The sequence below is a fragment of the Labrus mixtus genome, chromosome 10 (assembly GCF_963584025.1).
Source record: "Labrus mixtus chromosome 10, fLabMix1.1, whole genome shotgun sequence".
Lineage (NCBI taxonomy): Eukaryota > Metazoa > Chordata > Actinopteri > Labriformes > Labridae > Labrus > Labrus mixtus.
The window spans coordinates 28,363,189-28,384,936 of NC_083621.1; the positions used below are offsets into that span (position 1 = coordinate 28,363,189).

General features: G+C 39.5%; 1 protein-coding gene across 1 annotated transcript; it reads left to right on the top strand.

Moving 5' to 3' along the window:
* The first annotated feature begins 8,121 nt into the window (after nt 1-8,121).
* On the top strand, nt 8,122-9,935 carry LOC132981548 (homeobox protein MSX-2-like). Its single transcript, XM_061047481.1, has 2 exons — nt 8,122-8,496; nt 9,030-9,935. The coding sequence occupies exons 1-2, from the start codon at nt 8,295-8,297 to the stop codon at nt 9,428-9,430; spliced, it is 603 nt and encodes a 200-aa protein (XP_060903464.1). The 5' UTR covers nt 8,122-8,294; the 3' UTR covers nt 9,431-9,935.
* Nucleotides 9,936-21,748: the final 11,813 nt, after the last annotated feature.

Consider the following 21,748-nt stretch of genomic DNA (forward strand, 5'->3'; position numbering starts at 1 on the left):
TGATACCATAACTTGTTCAGCGAAGGTTACAGGGATGCGTCTGTCACCAGAGGTTTTAAGTGTTTTACTTTTATCCTGATTTATAAGGAAATCAACTTAAGAGCAGCATGTGGCTGTGATTATTTATTCTGTGAAATAATTACTGCTCAGCCACAGACCGTTTACTTTAAACTGTTCTGCACTTCCTTGTTTTGATCGATGTGGCTCATTGCCTCTGTGTTCAGAGGGCACTTTTAAATTTTTTTTCACAACATGGCAGCCTCACTAAAGTTCAGGGAAGTGCTTTCATACGCAGCGGTGTAATACTAAATGTGGCTTAACAACCTCTAATCATTTGTTATACCCTTTCACTATACGTATATACATCTCTTTATTTTACTGCATTAAACACATTGTTGTGTTGTCATTAAAGTGACAACATAAGCAATGTGCTGTAATCTTTCTGCGCTAGATCCATTGTGTGTGAACACTGAAAACTGGAGATACTTTAACTCTGTTTCAGTAACATATTTTAGTCTGCAGACTGAAGAGCTGCTGGTGGTTTTGTATCAGTAAACAGAAGGCTTCTAAAAAGGGTTTTTACGTCTTTGAAGATAAATGTGTGTTCGGGTGGTGATGTTAGAACAGTGATGTTTTAAAATCAAAGCTGCGGTCTGAACAGGAGACAGGCAGATGTACCTCCACACAGCACTGTGAAGCTTGTTGACCAGCAGTTTGCTGCGCTGTTTACATGACCTTGGGATGTTGTGCTGTTTGACACAACGCGGTATTGTTGTTCAGAAAACAGAGCGATCAGCAGGAACAGTGTCGGACAGGAGAACAATAAAAGACACTGTGCTGTATAAAATGTAATGTAAAGCATGTGGTGGAGTAGCAATCGTTTGGACCAATCTGTGAATGCATTTTCACATGAAGTTGTCTTTTTCTTCACATCTCTTGTTTTCAAAAGCTGCACTTGAATTCTAAGCAGCTCTCTGAGGTTAGACTGATGTTTGGTTTAACATCTTTTCTTTCTAATGACGATGGATGATTCATTTTGTTTTAACACCTACTGCACCACGTCGGACTCAAATGACTCTTTCTGAGAAACCTGATAATGGAACTGAGCAGATTTTAGAGCTATGTACACTGTTGTACACTCTGGCACCAACAACCAGCTGTCCAATCAAAGCAGGCCAGCTTGGCCACATGACAACTTGTTCCATCATTTTTACTCAGCCACCTTCTCACATCATCAGCAAAACTGAAAACCTGATTTACTTGAGATCTGAGTAAGAAGTCACACTGTCTATCATAACCTGGTGACCTAGAGTCTCCACCTGCATCTATATACTTTTAATAGACTGAATACAAATTCTAAATGCACTTCAAGAATGATGTAGTAGATATATATAACTCTTAGCAGTGGAGTTTTGGAGGCCTTTCTGTTCTGCATGCGATACATAGCTTCCTCTGGATAGGACTCTTTGAGAGCAGTGTCAAGAATCAAGAATATCTTAGTAAATCTTCAATGAAAATACCTTCATTAGTAAAGGATTAATGTAACAGTGGGTTGGAATAGACCTTGCCTATTGTAGCGTTAACTCAAGGGGAGGATAGTATGAGTTATGACAGCATATGAGCACACACCTAAAGTCAAATATGAAAAAGAAAACGCCCTCTGTTCCCATAATTTTGCCCCATGTGTTTCAGACGGATACAAATTCCTTAAAAGCGTTTTAATTATTTTCCCTGTCAGACAGAGTTCAGGTGTGAAATGAACACAGGCTTTCACAGAGTTTCATCAGCTTTGATTGAGTTAACAGGCAACATCCCCGAGCAGGCCGGGAGCAAACTGCTGTGAAGCGTTACGCTAATGTGTCTCTTTAAGCACTGGTGGCATCTGCAGGGAGAGAGGGAACACATGGCTTAGCTTTTCTTCAGACTGGAGAATATAAAGCATGTTATACAGATGGAGACCATGATGTGAGCCAAACTTGGTCTACGTGCCTTTCTTTAATCTTGTTTCACTCATAGCATGTCTGTATCTGTCATATGATCACATAATTATGTAGTATATTGAATGTTGATAGCCAAACCCAAAGGTGAATTTAAAATATGTCTTTAATTTAAATGGCACTCATATCTACAGTGTTCAGACCTTTGTGATTTGTTAGAGTGTATCACCTTAAGATAATTTATCATTATGACATTCTGTAGACCATAGATGTTTATTCATTTTTCTCAAAAGAATCCTGAGATTGTAGCTAGAACGGCGTAAATAAAATAAACCCGTCATCACATCACCATGGCCTTCTCTACAGGCTTCTCTACTTCTCTCCACTCAATAAAGAAAGTAGAGACCAGACTTACTTAAAGTCTGTTTGTACAATAAACCACACAGATAGCCAAATTGTTTGTTTGGTATTCGCAATAAAAAACATTTAAAAAATGATTCAATAAAAACAGGATGTGTCAGTTGCCTCTAGAGTAGGTTACACCTGTAGACAGATGGCAGCTCCCAGCTGTAACTCAAAGCGGCACACGCCCTAATTATAAATAGTTGCATGCATAAATATAATTTTAGGGCTGTTCAATATAAAAAGGCAACACCTAGTGAAGTTGTCATAAACGTTGAAATTGCAAATTGGCAATAGACACTGAAAAGTTTTTGCAACAAGGTCTAAAGGTTTTAGTTTTCTGAAAGTTGGTAAACATGAAACATGACAATAAGTAACAAATAAATTACATATGAAACAATCTGATCTAATCAGAGTAAAGCACAGGTAGTCCTTCTATTGTTGGATATGGTTGATATTTCAATGAGGTAAACTGCAAAAGGTTTATTGGGAGGATGATGTTAAACCTGTTGTTTGATTTCACCACAGTGTAATCACTGCGTCCAGAAGCCTGCAAAGCCGAGCTTAACGGTGCCACTCAGCTTGCGCTTGTGGACACATACTGAATGTATATAATCAGGCCTTTAAGTATAAAGCCACTTAAGGTCATAGTTCAGTTTATGTGTTGACTTTCTGTATTAGCTCACTTGTATTCCATGCGTTGATCACAATGATTCCACATTTAGATTAAAGTAATAATGACTTCATGTTTGCACAATGAAAAGAAACGGTTCAGTGACGTGACGTTGGTGTTGCTTCCTCAGAACTTTTGAAATGCAACAATGAGTGAGAAAACCCAACATGATGAAATACTTCATCAATGTGTTTGTACGGATAAGGGTTCATTGGTGGAAATTTTATGATGAATAATATTTTCAAGTGTTAAACCTGTGCTGGTGATGCAGCTCTTTTTCTGGAGGAAGTTTTGAGTGATACATTCTCATCACTTCTTTGTGGTTTGACATCCTACCAGTATTATTTACCACAACTAATTTGTTGTGGTCAGGTGGGAATTACCTGTAGCTGCAATGAGCAAGTCATGGAATAACTTGAATTCTTTAAACAGCACTGTTTGGAAACAATGAAGCACTGACGGGGTCACTAGCTCATCATGACGTAATGGTTTTACTCACTCATGGGTCTGAAAAAGCATGAAGAAACTCATGTGAACACCTCAGGCAACACAGTACACACTACATCATGTTTCCCTTTTTCCTCTGCATGTTTCAATATAATGACGACACAGCCTGTTCTTCGTTCTCTTCTAATTATATTTACACTCAATAGCCAAGTTATACCTCAAAAAGGAATACTTTGATTACCACAGAAGACTTATGAAAGTGCTTAAATCTCTTCATCTCTTCATTTTCGAGTGGCTTGACCATTCCCAATGACAGACACAAATTCATACATGTTTTGTAATTACAACATGTACATGAATGCTCAAAACACATACTGCATGTTCTAAATGTAAACTACAACACTTTGAAATAAACAGAAGATACTTTTGCCTTAATGAAAGGAGTGAGGAAACCCCTCATCCCAAATGCAGCCTGAACAGCTTTGCCACCGTGACTAAGGGCCACTAACGCCATTTATTTGCGTTGGCAGTGCTCACCACCTCAGTTTCAGAGTGTTTCTTACTTTACAAAAGTTAACATCCACTTCCCTCTAATACAGTAAGTGTTGTGTGTTTTAGACAGCTCTTTATGTTTAATATGTGCTTTTATTCGAGGATATCATCAAGAAAACATGAAAACAATGTAGAGGATTCTGTCCTGTCTATAGCAGCTTATCTAGATCTGGAAAATGTAATCTCTATATTTGTAGCCCACCTCTCTTCCACAGGTGTGTGAGATCATCCTTTATGTTCAATCAGTCATACATTTTGTTGTTCAAATTGAACCCTATAAATACACCGTGCAATACCCACACTAATTAACTCATTATATTAGCAACTGTAAATATTGTTTTTATGTTTTGTCTTTATCTTTAAGTCACTGCACTTGTGCATAGCCTTTAATACCAATACTACCTGGAAGTTATTGCTTATTTTATTGCTTATTTATTATCTCTATTCCATTTTATTTTTACATTCTTAAATTATTTCTATACTTCCTACTTCTGTTTGTGTTTTAGAGCAATGGTAACAACTAAATTTCCCAATGGGATTAATAAAGTATTTCTGATTCTGATTATTGATGTTCCTCTGTGCCCATGACTTTAGGAATTCACAGGGGTGAAAGAATTTAGTGAAATCTTGCAACCTTGCAAAAGGATCACATAACTTTTATTTCCTTCCGTGTCCTTCCTCTGTGGCATTTAAAAACTCCAGCTGCTGTGAGACAAAATAACAAGGAACTCTTATAAGGATTTTTTTATGCTGAAGTACACCAAAGTAAGCGAAGCAGTTGCCCATATCGCGGACACAAAATTAAATTTCCAACAATTTCAGCTAGATTAAGACAGTCTCCAAAATGTTCTTGCCTATATATCATGAATCCAATGTCCTCATTAACTACAAGAAATATGTCTGTAAAAGTTAAAGGGTAATCCCAAGCTTCTCTTGATATTTTAAACTCCTTTATCAGTTTATCTCAGATTTGAGACGTGCAGTCCCAGAGGCAATCATGGCAGAAATATTGGACCACATACATTCAGATCTTTTTGTCATTGTAAGACATGCTGTATTTGTTGCTAGATGTTTATCATTGGATAAAAGTATGTTTTGTTATTGAAAATCAAATTGCAAAAGTTTTCCTTTATTTTTGGGTTAAAAACATACACTGTGTTTGTCAGTGAATCACAGGGTATCTATAAAACATGAGTTTGTTTGTTCCCACTGTGGATCCTGAGATCAAATGGTGACATTGATTAAACTTTAATATAAACTAGCTTCAGGGGAAACAAGGGATGATCGTCTCTTTTGTACTTTTGACTGAAGGGAGACACAACCACATACATTATTATAAAGAACGAGTTAAAGGAAGTACTCTAACCACATTGCTTCAGTAAATAAACAGTTTTGGGAGATGTAAGCTTTTATATATTACAAGACTTATCTGAAGGCATGCAGGTTGACAGCAGTGTGAATAAACTTTAGGAAACTTTGGGAAAACATCTTAAGAGCTCCTTTACTTCCCCTGCCTTAGCTTGTCCATGGTGATGCATTTCTTTAGTTTATAGAGATTGTCTGTGGATGAGATTCAGCCTTGATTCACCTGTGGAGGAGCACACACTTATTTTTTCTGTCATTTCTTATCACTGGATTTCTGGATCTTCATTAAAGAGGACATATTCTCCCCCTTTTCCAGGCTGGGGGTGGAGTCCATGGGTGGAGATACCAGGGGAGGGGAGGGGATTTTTTTTTACCAGAATCCCACTGTGACATCACAAGGAGAGCACATTTGAAACAGAGCATTTGTATCTGTGTTGTAAGACTTATGAAGACCACAAACAAAGGACTGGATGGGTTTATTTCACATTTTGTGGGTCAGTAGACACTCAGGTTACACAAATATATGTTCAAAAACACTGTACAAGTGGATTTTTCATAATTTGTCCCCTTTAAGATAAAGTTTCTTTAACAAGCCTTTTATATTTGCAAACTGTAGACTTCAGCCAAATGTTAGTAGCAAAGTAATGCAGGTGAAATGAAGCAGTAGAGAGCAGTGTTATTGTGGTTTAGCACTCTGGCCTGCTCGACTCTGTAACCTTTGCTTTAGCTGTAAAGACACGTAACGTAACATTTTTTACCCATACCAATTACGATACCTAGATTTCTCCTCGTCTCCTCCGAAACGAGGAGAACCAAGAGTTTGTATTATTGGTGTAAAAACATAGATTGCCGACATAAGGGATACCACTCATTAAGCAGTATCCAAACCAGTAGTGAGTCAGACTAAACCTGAACATCAGTCACTCCCCCTGTGTGTCGTCGTCTCAGTAATTGGATGATAGACTCAGAAGAAGTATCTCAGCGCTAAGTCATCTGTGGCTATTTGGACGTAGAAGACTGACTATGCTAGTTAAAGTCTATTAACTATTCAAAATCTGCCTACTGATCTGTGAATGTATGGGAGCAGCTAATTCATCTTACACATTTCAGTTCAACTGACAATGAAATAAAAAAACAACTGCTACTTATTTATCTTATTAATATATTCAAATGTGGCAGCAATATGCTTCCATAGGTTAGAACTCAATTAACTCAGTTGTCATGACAGCTGAATGTTACTCTGTTGTGTTTTGGTACAATGTGACCTTTAAAAAAGAATAAGAATAAGAAATGTACTTCATAATAACATAGAAGGAGCTGTTTCCATCTCGTCTGAACAGCCTGACGATGGAGATGATTTGAGGGCACTTGTCTTCTAAAGTCCGATATCCTATATGTAAATAACATCTAGTTTTACCATTGTCAATACTCAAGCCATCATGCTGTGTTTAAGCACAGTTATTTCTAGCCAGTAGGATTTGTAGATATGTAGATAAACATGTATATCTCATTAAATGTGTGTAGAAAAAACACTCACATGGCATCTATGAAACTACAGGAAGCACACTGAAATAACACACAGGGTCCTAAATGCATTTGTTTCCAGGACAGTAAGCTCATGCTGTGTTTGAGCACTTTGTTGGATGTGGAGGCTAATGATGTCGAGGCTCTGATACCACTGTAATCCTGCTACACACAGCACACACACTCTCTGAGGGAGGATCACAGAGCTCTGGACACACTTTCATACGTGTGGGCATCTGTGTGTGAGACACACACACACACACACACACACACACACACACACACACACAACAGACAAGGACAGACTGCGCATTGCTTTTGGCTGATTGAACTTTATAACTTAGTCTGATATTATTTTATCTGATTCTCTCTTTGTTCTTTGTTTTAACATCCATGGCCTTTTGGCTGGACTTCAGGATCTTACATTACATTACATTTAAGGCCATGTTTAGAGCTGATGTTGTGCCTGTCTCATGATGTTTCAAACGGGCACGAGACAGAGCCGAGACTGGGAATAATCGCAGTGGGCGCCACACACCTCAGGAAGGTAGCAATTTTCCATCATTACCATTAAATCCTGCTCAAAAGAACCGGATTCCAAAGACCTAATTACAAGGTGTTAATAATAACAATGTAATAACAGTCATTTGAAAAGCCGGCCTTAAACCATAATCCTTCTCTCGACTGACTCTCACATTAAAGTGTGTGCATGCTTATCGATTACCATTGTGATTACTCCCATGATTGTTGTGTCAGGTTCTGCGAGTATGAGCTTGAATTATGGAGTTCTTCAGATGTTATACGGATGCTTTCATCGTGGTGATGCTCACGCAGAGACAGTCTGGATAATCCTTTAAAGCTTAGTTTAAAGATGGCGCTGAGAGATAACATAATATGTGTTTTTTTCTGCCCAATAACAGAACTTCATTCATTTGAGACAAAACATAGTAAGACTATTCTTACTTTGATTTCAATGTGAACTAAATCTTTGTAGTTTGCAGAACAAATAAAACACGACCTGTTACTCTTAAATCATTATAATAAATCCTCATGGTTTGTTTTCCAGCAAATCTGTTCTTCCAGACAAACTGCTGTTGAATGAAGCTGATGTGCAGCTGACCTGCTGTTTGGGGTGTGGCACCACAGAGCGCTCTTTCCAAACACACCGTCCAATCACAAGTCTTCCCCAAACCCCCGGATCAGGACACATTTTTTTTGGCTCAAAGAAGTCCCGAGTACCTCCCTAAAAGTTTTTCAAACATCACATTTGGCCGACTGTTAAGTGCACACTCTGACATTCTTCCCCGGATTTATCAACATCTGGACGCTTCATGTTTTCCCCTTTGTGTGATTTTGGGATCGGAATTGGAAAAAGCCTTACTTAAAACGAAAGCATGTCTTCTTGTGGCGACTGGAGGGATGAGGCGCTGGTGACGGACAGAAAGGAGGGAAGAGGTCACCTCATGAGCTACCATCACATTTGTAGGGAGGAGGAGGAGGTCTTCCACAAACTAAAACCTATCAAATCGGAGCCATCAGGACGAGGGAGCTCTGCGTCTTTGACATCCAACCACATGAAGAAGAAGATGACGCAACGTAAGTGTTTTATAAGGATTTACTGATAAATAATGACCCATTTAAAGGATTAACGTCTGAGTGCCTCAAATGACAGAAAGAAGAATTAAATATAAGATGTTATAGATCTCTGTTTGGATCTGGCTGCACGTGCAAAACTTTTACACATTGAAGTGATTTTCCAATCACCTGATCAATTTATAAACATCAATATACTAGTTTGTTTTCTTTCTTTTTTATTAAATGATTAAACGTGATGTTCTGTTCATGAATATAGCTGACCTCCATTTTTAGAGCTTTAGGCTAATTAAATGTATAGTCTAAAAGTTTAGTATTAATGATACCAGAGAGCAATCATTTTAAGAAACAGCCAACAAGAAAGGTCTAACATGTTTCTCTGATTAATTGATTGATCATAATGAAACTTATGATTAATTGACTCATCCATCGTTCAGCCCTTATCCAGCTTTATTGACATTTAATCAAAAAAATATATTACAAAGTTTACCGCTTTCTCGACCCAATTTTATCTTCACCTCTCCTCTGTCCTCCAGGGCAGCTCAGTCCAGCAGTCTGCTCGTTGAGAAAGCACCAAACCAGCCGTAAGCCTCGCACACCGTTCACCACCATGCAGCTGCTGGCCTTGGAAAGAAAGTTTTATCAGAAGCAGTACCTGTCCATCACAGAACGAGCTGAATTCTCCTCCTCCCTGATGCTGTCTGAGACCCAGGTCAAAATCTGGTTCCAAAACCGACGAGCCAAAGCCAAGAGGCTCCAGGAGTTAGACAAACTCAAAATAATCGGCCTCAAAGCTCTCTTCAACCCCGGCTTCTCCTTCTTCGGTTTCCCACTAAGTGTAAACCTGCAGGCTGGACCAGCTGCACCCTTCCCCCTTCTTCCTGCTTCACATCTGGCCATGTACGCCTCCCAGGTCGGCCTGTTCCATCTCACCTGAGAGGAAGCAGTGTTGTTCATCGTGCTGTTGATTTGAACGTGTCATCAAAAGAAGAGGGAGGGTGGCTAACAGTGATGTGAGACTGTAGGAGATACAAATGAAACAAACAAAAACATGTTACCTGATGAAGACAATTTGGTTGAAACACTGGGATTATAAAGATAAACTTTTTTGTAACAACAGCTCAAGAAACAGGAATATAATTATCAAAAATAACAAGAAGTTAAAAATCAAACATATAAAGGCCTACATCAGTTAAATAAAGGGAGAAAAAATACAATAATAGAATAATACAAGGTATGTACACTTCCACTTGTGGAAAGAGTTATTGTTATTAAAATCACACAGTGTGTAGCATTATTGATATGAGTCATGAGGTGGTGATGCTGTTAAAGAGTCTGATTATGAATCCTTTACTGCCTATAAAACATTTTGTGGTGTGAGTTATTGTGCGGCCATGTCTAGTTTTTCCAGTCCATGTTGCTTTTGAAACTGTTGTTTTTGAAACCCATGTAAATGTCAATATTCCTTATACTCCTACTCTGAGAGTAATAGGTTTGGACTGTGGATTTACAATTTGTTGCCGTGACGTGAATACTTACTTTAAAGTCAAAACATTCTTAAATGACATTAGAATATATTATGATGAACTATGCTTTTTGACATTAAAAGTGTAAGCTGATTCATTCCTTTGGTTCTCTGTGCTTCTCGATCACATACACATATAGTGCTAGAAAAACAAAAGGAGACAGAACCCTCCATGCGTTTAGAGCGCGCACGTCAAATCAGACTCATTTATGAACAAACCCATTTTGTTTTGAGAACTCTAATCTGATTAGTGGTCCAAACAGCAAACCTCTTATAGGACTAAAGACGGTGTATAGCAGCATGCTTAACATGTGTGAAGTAAAGAACTTGTTGTGATCGTTCTCTTGATCCGCATGCTCACTGACATGTTACAGGGCTGCTCAGGCACATTGTTTTTAGAGGGTAAAGAACTACACATTGGGTTCATCTTGGTGTTATAGTCAGGTTATCTTTTAGAAAAAACTGCATTAGAATTCTTGTATCCACTCATCAAGGAACGTTTGAAGTAAGGAAGCTGTGCGTGATGAACTAAAACACATTAGTCGAATCGTTGAGCCTTCTAATCTGCTTTAGAGCTTTTCACTGGATATGGAAAGGTGTAATATTGTAAAGGCTTCTCGTGCTTCTTGTGGCTCACATGCAGATGATCCATTGCATGCAGAGAAAGGGTAGACGCTGACTGGACTGCGTGAGCCAGAAGGTGGCTTTGCTTAATGATTATTTATTCAGCTGTCCTTCCTATTAAGATGAAAAGATGAAATTTGTGTTTGAAAAAAATCTTGTTTTTTTTGCAAATAGCATGTCTCACATGGTCTCAATTGAGAACATGTGCTTATATATTACTCTGGGATTTCACAGACGTTGAGATGTATTGTTTTGATATGAACTGTTTCTCTTTAAGCGCTTACTGAAAATGAACTATTTGAACTTTGTGTGCAGTCACATGGTTAATTGTCCTTGTCCCTCAGTTCTGATGTTAAAACTGTGTGAAATAGTGCTTTGACTTAATGATAAGAACACAGCACATTTTATGGCCTCTCTCTCTCTCTCTCTCTCTCTCTCTCTCTCTCTCTTACTTTCTCATGCTGCAAACTTTGGGATCTCTTGTAAACCATCAGCATATATTTCACTGTCCATTTGCTTCCTCCAGTGTGATATGAACCCAGCAGAAAGCTGATAGTGAGGTACTTCATTACTTTGATTGCCCAATAACACCGCTCTCTGGTTTCAGATGTTTTTAAAGCAAAGACTTAGTGAAGGAGTTATCGTCACTGCTCAAAGGGGTGCAGTGCATAGATTATGAAGAATAAAGATGTTGGCTCTAAAAATGAATCATGAGAAGATATATAAATATTAGTTAAACTAAATGTAGTGGCTACATGTATGTATGTATTTGTCCAAAAACAAAAAAATCTAAATAAACATAATCAAATAACCACTGATGCACCATGGGGGATGTGATGTACGCAGGCAAAAGAAGTCCAATGTCCATGCAAGAGATCTGCGGTTTATTGGTGGTTTATTTGGTTCAAAAGAAAGAAAACAAAAGAACAAAGAAATCGTGGCTCCTGCTGCCTCTCTTGCGCTGGTAAAAAACCATAGGCCCACCCAGGTGCATGCTGGTCCTCTACCTGCCTCTTAAATAACCTCGGGTGCCCCCAGTGTTACCCAAAATACCTAACAAAAATACTAATGCAAAACTAAATTTACTAAACAAATAACTAGCAAAAGAAACCCAAATATCTATTCTAAATAAAGAAAACGTGTAGAATAACTAAATAAACAACACCACCCAAATATTAGAAAACTAAATACAAAACTAATTCTAACAACACTAAATAGCTCCTCCTATTCACAGGCTAATAGTCCGAGAAATCTTCCAGACGGGCTCAATGAGACCTAACTTTACTATTAAACCACTCTTTTTAAAGGTGCTATATAAATAAAGTTATTATTATTATTATTATTATTATCACTATTGGCGTTTTAGTTGTTTGTTCAATGTTTTCCCCATTGAAGTTATTGGTTGCTCTCCATACTGGCCGTGAAGTTTTTCGTTCCTACCACTTTTCCAGTGAAGAAGGTGGTGGACAAAACGAAGAAAATGCCCTTGATTTTGATGTTTAATTTTCTAAAGTTACAAAGTGACGGCTCTTGAAGTGTTACCAAAGAGTATTATCTCCCTAAATTAATGAATTTTTTCCCTGAATTTGATACAAAACCATTTTGAAAAGGACCATGGCTGTAGATTTTGCCCTCTATTTCTTTTATTATTTATGTTCATAGACGGTCTCTTCCAAACTTTTGTAAATGGACGGTAGGAACATTAATAACTCTTTGTCCTTCAAAGGTGGTCCATTTGAATTTATTTTCTCATGTGGGGAGAACTTCATTTATTGTTGTTACATTTCATTCACAAAATCTTCCACTGTCATAAGCCTTGTTCTTCTTATCTTACGGTCCTGCAGCTCTGTCATACATCCACTAGGTGTAGCAGCTGCACATTTGTTTCTGTTGCACTGATTTCAGAGAGGCCTTTGCAGTCCTGACGACTCTCACATTCAGAGACTTCTTCTTACAATGCTATTTCTAAACGTTGTAGATGACAACACATCGTCTGAGATAGAGATTAACATGCTGTCCAGCTCACGATGTACAGCTCTTAGATAATGTCACTTTAATTCCTCATGAGTTAGCCTTGTGAATAAAAGATGACACTCATGGATTGTTCCATTCTGCCGGAGCTGGATCGCACGAGTTTGGTGATTTGGGATTTCTTGAGTTCACTGTTGCAGGGACGGAAGCATTTCTGTCCTTATTCATGCATCACTGCACAGCCATTTACATCCATCTTACTCCAAATTACAATATAAGATAGGAACTGATTGAGAGTAGGTGCAGTTTAATATCATTTAGCTCTCCTCCTCCCTTCATTGTGATAATTGCAGATGTTCATAATAACAAGCAGACATTCAATTACTCCTATCACACTGGCATTTCATTAAACACGCTCGCATGCAGTTTATGAATCCATTTCATCTGTTCTGACGTGTTTATGGCAAAATGAAGCAGTCAGAGACGACGTGTTTCAAATAGAAAAGGAAGAGTTTGGTCACTGCCCCCCTCTCCTCTCCTGTCCCAGCCTGTTTAGTAAAACTGAGATTTCATCGCCTAACCACACGCAGGAGCAGAGCTGAGATGTAGTGAGTGCTCCATTGCACAGCAATAAAAAAAAAAGAAATAAGACAATTGTTGAGGAACACTTCCAAAGAGTGTGTCAATAATGTTACATATGATAGATAAAAGAGGTGGGGGGGAGTGAGACTGACATTTGTGTTGTTCCAAGTGCTGTAATCAGAGGACATGCTTTCATCTGCTCTTCAAAGCTGTGGAGCAGGTGTGTCTCCTCAAACAATCCCTGCTCTATCCTCCATCTTTGTAGGGGAGGGGGATTTTCATGTCCTATATTTCTAACGACCATATTTCACCGTCTTTATACTTCAGTTTTTTTGGGGTTTTTTTTTCAGGCTTTTGGTGCCTTTTTTTTATTGGAGAGATAGGACAGTGGATAGAGTCAGAAATCAGGGAGAGAGAGAGAGAGAGTAGGGAACGACATGTGGGAAAGGAGCCACAGGTTGGATCTGAACCTGGGTCCGCCCGCTTGAAGGACTACAGCCTCCATACATGAGGTGTGCGCACTAACCAAACAGCGCCCCCTTTTCTACCTCACTGTTACATGAATTGTAGAAGGCTTTTAACAAACCTCTATCACTTTGCCGTTCCCATTTGCTTCCTGATTATAATGGCAAAACGAGCTCCTGCATAAATCTGCAGCTTAGATAACAAGTGGAAAGCTTCCTCACTGGGAGAACCTGAGTCTGAAGGGAAACATGCTCGAGCACACACACCGACACAACCCGTTCCCCTGTGCTCTGAGGAATCCCACCTCTAGCAGTTTCTGTCTTTTGTTTGGTTTCTTTCACCCGGTTTCAAGAGACGTATCCGTCCATCAGGACAGCCAAACAGCATGACCTATTTAGATATAAAGACACACCTAAAAAGCTTTGGCTTTGAGGTTAAAAGACAGAAAGCTTTCTCTGGGGTCAGATTTTATTTTTTTATTTTTTAAGATCTGGGCCACTGTAGAATTCATCCCAGAAATGGGATATTATTCTCTTTGGATTTGTTCTATAAAGCTTTGTAAACAGTTTTCTGTTTCTCTTACTCTCAACCCGTGTGGACTTTATTTCCGGGTTGTTTATGTAGGAGAACTGTTCTCTTAATACTGTCTTACTGTGTTTGATGGCTCGAGTTAAAAACATCCTGGCTCAATGTTACTTCCAACCTGTGAGACTAAAGAACAGCATGGAGTAAGATGTGAGTTAAAGCTTGCATCTGTACACTGGATACATACCCTCCTCTTTTCCTCAGATGTGTCGCAGTAAGCCTCTTAAAAACCACATTACCTTGAGGATTAGATCTTTTTATTCAACGCTCTGAAGTGGCTCTTCAAGATAAAACACACCAATGTCAACTGAATTAGCCTCTTGCAGTGACTTCCATATATCCCCCTGTGGGAGCTTTATACCCCTGTATTCAGAGCGGTGCCATCTGTAGACTTCACCATTGTCCCGGGTCCCCCTCACTGATCTGTGCGCCCGCTCTGTCTCCTGAGATCCAGTGAGTCATCAATCTCCCCCACGGCCTCCGTTGTACTGAAGGACACCGAGCCTGGTCTGAAAGAAGTAATGTTGCATCACTTTGACCACAAAAAATCATATGAGGGGGTTTTCTAAAACATGAAGTGATAGCAGGTTTAATACTTGTGAATACAGTGTCGGGGTCTTGGCCCCCCTGTCTGCTCACATATTGACTTATTGATAAACAGAAGGCGGGCTAAGCAGGGGAGCAGACTTCCAGACGGGACAATTAAAGAAGATTAAAAAAGCATTCATCTCCACTTCCTCTCCTTCAATCACGTCTCCTGATGTTGATGTAAATCCTGAGAATACAAATCCTTATTTAATTAAAGGGCTGCAGCTGAACATGTATTTTTTTTTCATCCCTCATGTAAATCCACTCTCTAATGCCTGTTGGTCTATTTAAGTCCAGCCTGAAATATCTCGTATGGGACGGATTGCTTTGAAATTGGCAGAGATATTGTACCAGGACCTTTCTGACTTTGATAATCCTCTTTACATTGCTTCTACCATCAGAAGATATGTGGAGGGTTGAGTCTCAACATCTTGACAACTATTAGATAGATTGCAGTGAAACTCAGTTCAGACATCCCGACCCTGTCAGGACGACTTCTAACAGCTTTACTGATCGCTTGACTTTGTATTTTGAGCACTCATAACTTATTTACTCCATTTGTTCTGAAAGGCTGCTGACTGTTGTGCAGAGTGGACTCTCCTGCATCAAAGGGTGCGTCTCTGATGGACCCTGAATAAAGCCCGTTATTTCTGAATGAATGGGACATTTATTAAGCCTTTTCCTAACAAACTGGATGATTTTAATAAAGCTGTTTCACTGATGCTGAGCTTATCTCCTCAACATTGATTTGCTTATAGTTCTGTTGTAAAGTCTGTTTGTGATGCAGCTTAAAGAGTAATCATCTCTGTCTTTGTGACTTTGAAACTGGCTCAGTGTAACTTCTCTGAATATTTACTCATTAGTATTAAGCTTACAGTATGTGCTAACTATAGCCCGACCAGGGTGGGACATCTAAGACCAAACACAATAACAGAAGGTATTAAATCACTGATTACAGATATTGTGGCGAACATAGGGATATTTTGAGTTTCCTTGGAAAATGAACCTTTACTCTGTGGATAATGCGCACACGTCTCATGGATATAACTAACTAATGCTCAGGTGGTCAAAATGAACAGAAAACCTCATTAGACCTCACACATAAGAAATAGTATAAACTGATACTAATTCCCATTTGGGCTCAAAAGTCACTCGTCTAATATTTAGATTTTCTGTATCCGATTATGAGAAAATCTATTTTTAGTAACAGGATGACAAACCTTCCTGTTTTGTTCACTTGAATTCTAATGATATCTTGGCATCTGTTTGTTGCTTCTTGCGTCATTTTTTCATTGATTTGTATATATTTATTTTAGGGCTTTTTGTGCCTTTATTGTAGAGATAGGACAGAGGTTATAAATCAAGGAGAGAGAGAGAGAGTGGGGAATGACATGCAGGGAAGGAGCCACAGGTCAGACTCGAACCCAGGCTGCCCACTTGAAAGACCCCATACATGGACGTGCACTAAGCACATAAACTGGGCGTCCTTTAACTTGACATCTGCAAACTGGTTTAATGTGGACACATTACGTGGACTTAATGAGTCAGCAAAACGTTTATTTTCACAAAGAAGATTTATTTCCAAATCCCTTATGCTCGGTTAAGGTGGTCTTTTGGTTCACATGTGAGTAGGTCCAAGGTCTGCTGCATGAAGGTACTTTCTTGTTTTCGACCATCAATCCCCCCTGAGGTCCACCCCATAGCAGACTTGAAGTTTTTATATGATCCACAAGAGAAATTATCATCAAATATTGGTGCAGATCGGTTAACAATGCAGTTATTGCAATCTTGTGCATCTTATGCTGACTCTTAGGGAAACCTCTGTGTCTAAATAAAAGTATTGTTTTTGACAACTTGGGAAAGGGCCGGCTGGCTTACCTGTGTAGGTGATCACATTGCTAACAGCCTTAACCAAACTTTATGTTTTGTGCTATTAAACCTGTGATAGCAAGCAACTTGTTAATATTAGATTGTAAACAGTATTAACCTGTTAGCATGCTCATTGTGAGTTAGCATCTGTCATACACAAGTTAATATGACATCAGAGTGGTGTGAGTTCAAGCCCCCAAGCATCTACCCCATTGTGGTGTCCTTGAGCAGCCCACTGAACACTGAGTGCAGGGAGGCTGTTCTCCAAAAGACCCCGACCTTTGACCTCAGCGTGAAAGAGAAGCAGGGAAGAGAGATTTTTTTCCTTTGGGAGTCATATTACATTGTGACATGCACAGTAAGCCCTAAAGTGGCTTACAGCAGGTTACACAGGTTACAGCAGCGTTTGGTCAGCTGGAGCTTTTTTTTTAACCCTTTGCTTTATTGATTTATTTTCTGCTGCTAGATAACAGAGGACTGAGCTACATACACATGTGGAGAATGTTTTTTTTGTTCTCCAACTGTGGCCAAAGAAAGGATCCAAATCCCATGTACCCTCAGTCTCCCAGCTGTGTCCGTGTGTGTGTGTGTGTGTGTGTGTGTGTGTGTGTGTGTGTGTGTGTGTGTGTGTGTGTGTGTGTGTGTGTGTGTGTGTGTGTGTGTGTGTGTGTGCGTGCGTGCGTGCGTGCGTGCGTGCGTGCGTGCGTGCGTGCGTGCGTGCGTTCCCTTGAGCACATAAGCATCTGCTTGTGCTCGTGTGGTCCCATCTGAACTTTCCAGAGGGCAGAAGAGGCTCCTGCTGTGCTCCTGTCTGACAAGTCTCTTCCTAAAATAGACCAAACTGTGTCTGCTGTCTGCCTCCCTCCTATAGAATCCTAAAACCAGCACAAACGCACTGCCACAGGACGTCCAGCTACGTTAATAAATGTTGAGGGATTTCTAATACTGGACTATCTTAGTGAGGCTTTTTGTATCCTTACTGACCTCTTTTGTTCATTTGTATTCACATTGTTCCTCATTATAACTGCTGGAATGACTTTAAATTCAGCCTACATTTTAAGACAGACAAAAAGTCACTTTGGCTTCACTGTTTTTAAAAAGCTTTGTATCAAATGACTCGATTTTTAAAGAGGTAAAAGCACTTGAAGATAGGGTAAAAAGAATGTGTGAAAGAAGCTCTCTACTCACGTCATCTGCATGGTAGCACTTTGTGTTGCGCCCCTCTAAAGAGCAGACCGTTTTTTTTATTGAATACATCATTAACCAAACCTGTCTATATATTTTTTTTCTTCACAGAGAATATGACTCTCTTGGTCAGCAAACTGAAAAGTACAAAAACACTGCGTCTCACAGTTTCACACATGGCAAAAGAGAAGCAATCTGGAGCTCTGAAGTTGACGCTTTGCTGAAAGTGTACTTCTGAAGAACGGGAACATTTTGCTTTCAAAGAAAAAGTCAACTTTGTTAAACTGCTGAGTGCTAGAAGTGCAGTGACTATTTCAACCACTTTGAAAGGCAGCAAAGTAGTTTGTTTTTGCACCTCTAAAAGGATTATTTAAAAAAGGGAAGAATGTGTTCATGTTTGTGTAACATGCTTTTTCTACCAGTAGGATATCAAGCTCCTGTCTCCCCTTTTTTCTCTCTGTCCCAAAGTTTATTTATATAGCACATTTAGAACAACCTCAGCTGACCTAAGTGCTTAAATTATCATATTTATAGTTCTTTATTGCTAATTGTAGACTTGATCTAAACTGTTTCAGATATTACTGTGACTCAGTTGGTTGAGTCGGCCGTCTCTCAACCGGAAGGTCGTCTGAGTCAGAAGACGATAAAAGTGCTATAAGACCATTTACAATTTACTCATTTATTACGACCAGTCACAACTGTTTAATCTTTTCTGTTGTCAGTTATTATAGGTGTATTGTTGCTTCTATTGTTGGAAACCACAGCTCTGTTTTGTCTGTTTTTTAACATACCTCATTTTTTCTGTCTGATTCTGCTTCTGTTCAAAGTTTTTCCTCATCACTGTTTCAGAGTTCCTGCTCACAGTGGGTTAATGCTGGGTCTCTCTAATGTGATACAGTCTCGATCTGCTCTATATGTAGAGTGTCCTACTTGTGAAATGTCACAAAAAAAGGATTGATGAATTGACTTCTCTCGTACCTACAGGACACCACAGGGGTGTAAAAGATCACTGGACATTTTGCATGCATGTAGCTCTCCTCCAGCTAAATTCATCTTGTGGCTCTTGTACAAAATTAGTGAAAATAATGAACAACACAATTGTTATTTAATGTTTTTGATCCTTCAATGACAGAGAGGGCCAGACTGCTTGAAATAAATTATTTTATGGTGCAACCTCTCTCAGTCTACTCACAGTTTCTTTTAAAACATCTCAAGCCGTCTTCATGTCCCTCCCCTCTCCTTCCTGCTGCTTTTCTGTCCGTCTGCACAGGATGTTTGTTTAGCCTGTCACTGTGCCGTCACTCGAGTGGGATGTCTGCAGCTGAGTGGTCTGCTTCTCTCCTGCTCTGTTAATCCCCCTTTCAGATGCACTGAGCACAACCTAAAAAAATATGCCTGGCTTTTATATTCTCACTGGCTATACTTTGTGTTTACACTGCTGTGCCCAGTATGTGTTTTTTTTCTGTCAGATGTATCCTCATCATCAGTCGTTTATATTAAAAGAAAATCATTGATTTTAATTTAGATATTCTTTTCTCACTCTGCACAGAACCTCATGAGCAAAAAAAAACCTGTTAGCCTGATGTTTGATCCAGTTAAACAATTAGAGAAAGAATGGGCTTGAATGAACGCTCTTGATTTCTTTTTGTGCAATGCATTATGGGAGAGCAGTGTCTATACGTACACCCTACATACTCAAATAAAAAGACAAAATATGTATAGCCAAATGTGCTCTAGAGTTCTTTAAAGGAAGTCCAGTTTTATAAAAGGAAGAGTTTTGATTGGTACCCAAACAGACAGCTAACCAACAAGACGTTTTCAAACTGTCACACATGAGAGTATATTATTATTATTATTATTATTATTATTATAAGAATAACTTTAAACCCTGAAAGAAAACTTAAAAGTAATATTGCATGAATCACCACCTCATGTGGGTGTGACTGAAAATGGAAAGGGTGCAGAGTAACACATTACTTTATCTCTCTTATTATGCAAAGTGTTTTCAAGCAGAGAGGCATCAGATGACACATGCTTTGTAATGTTTATTCAAAAGCATCTCTTGTTTAAAGGTGTTAAGGCTTGCACATAGAACAAAAAACTATTGCATCTAAAATTCAGCGTTTAAAAAAAAAGAGTCTGGATGCTTGATTATGATGGTGTGGTAAGCATGGTTTAGCATCAGCTGTGGTTAACTCGTGGTCAGCAGCCCAGGTGGAGAGGACAACTCTCTGTCAGTTTCCTGATATGTTTGTCAGTGATTACTCCGTCTCTGTCAGATCCTGCTGCTGATGTTGTCCTCTTAAATAGATAAGACACATCTGCGCTCCCCCACAAGCTCGCTGATTAGCATATGCATCGTCACATCACCCATGGGGCATCCTACCAGCGAAAGTATTAACAGTGGCAGCATTAGCCTGCTCTGCACTCAGAGCCGTCTCTCCCAGAAGCCACCTCTCTACTGCTAAATACGGCTGGATTAGAACATCACCTTTCTTGTTACACAGTATTCATCAGCCAGCCTCTTTTGCAGAATTTGACTTGGCTAAGCAACATATTTTACATGCTCCCGTCATGTTCACTACCCCGTCTCAGTGACAGTCTGACATGAGCAGTTATGAGGCCAACATATCAGATCTGACTTAACTTCTCTGCAGGATTTGATCGTTTAAATTTAGCAAAGGGACAGATCAACTCATCCTTGTTTGGCCCGTCTCCAGCAGAGGTCACTCCATGACACAGCGTGACACTGAAAACCACATCAGGACCAGAGGGAATATATCCTCTGATATTTAGTTCACATTTTTTTTCGCATCAATGGAAGTGCACAGAGGTCAGGAAGGGGATTTAAAACCTACAAATATAGCCAAAACAAAAAATACAAAGCATGCACCAGTGGCTTTTTTTATACATGAAAGAGGGTGCAATGAGCTCCTATTGCGTGTGTGCAGCAGCAACATTTATCGCTCTCACTTGCTCTCACTTCCTGCCACTTACAGATGCATGACAAATTAAAGGAAGAAGCTGATTAAAGAGGCGAAGCAACATAATGAATGAAGATGCAGCCATACAGAAAACAGGGTCACTGGGTGGTTTGATTAATTATGAAAAATTAAGACATGAATCATATGGTCTTCATGCTCATATGAGCTCAACACTGGTGGACACCTATGGGACATTTGTGATTGGTATGTCAGTCTGTGCTTTGTGCCCATAAACTGTAAATATTAATGAAGCCTGTGTGACGTCACCCGTCTGTTCCTGCAGGGGGTTCAAGAGGCTCATCGGCAGCAGACGCCATGTTGGAAATGCTGCATCAACCTAACTTTCAGTCAATCTAAAGACAGGCTGAGGAGCTGGAGCTGAAGCAGATTTTAAGCTTCTTGACAAACTGCTACATCGCGCCCACCTGTCAGCCATGTCAGCTTAGCACCTAACTATGGACAAAACGTATCGTTTTCAAAATGAAAACGGAGATCGTTTGGACAATATGTATTTTTGAGAGTGGTGTTCTTCAGTCAGAGTGTCAGAGGCTCAAAAGGGTTAATGCTGAGATATAGTGAAGCTTCTGTGGTGGTTTGAAGTGCACCGACTGTTGAAGCCAATTTAACATAGTGGTTAACCCTGGTATTGCAGCATCACATGATGCCATCAGGCCCAAAAATACTTTTCCCCATAAGCTTACACTTAGAGAAAGGGACGTCTTTAAATCAGTGGATACATTTTTTTGAGGTACATCAACGTCCTAATAGAAACAGGGGTGGCTGTGGTTCCAGGGTTCGATCCCCAGCTCCTGGAGCAACATGTCCGATGTGTCCTTGGACAAGACACCTAACACCGAATTGCTCCCGCTGCTTCGTC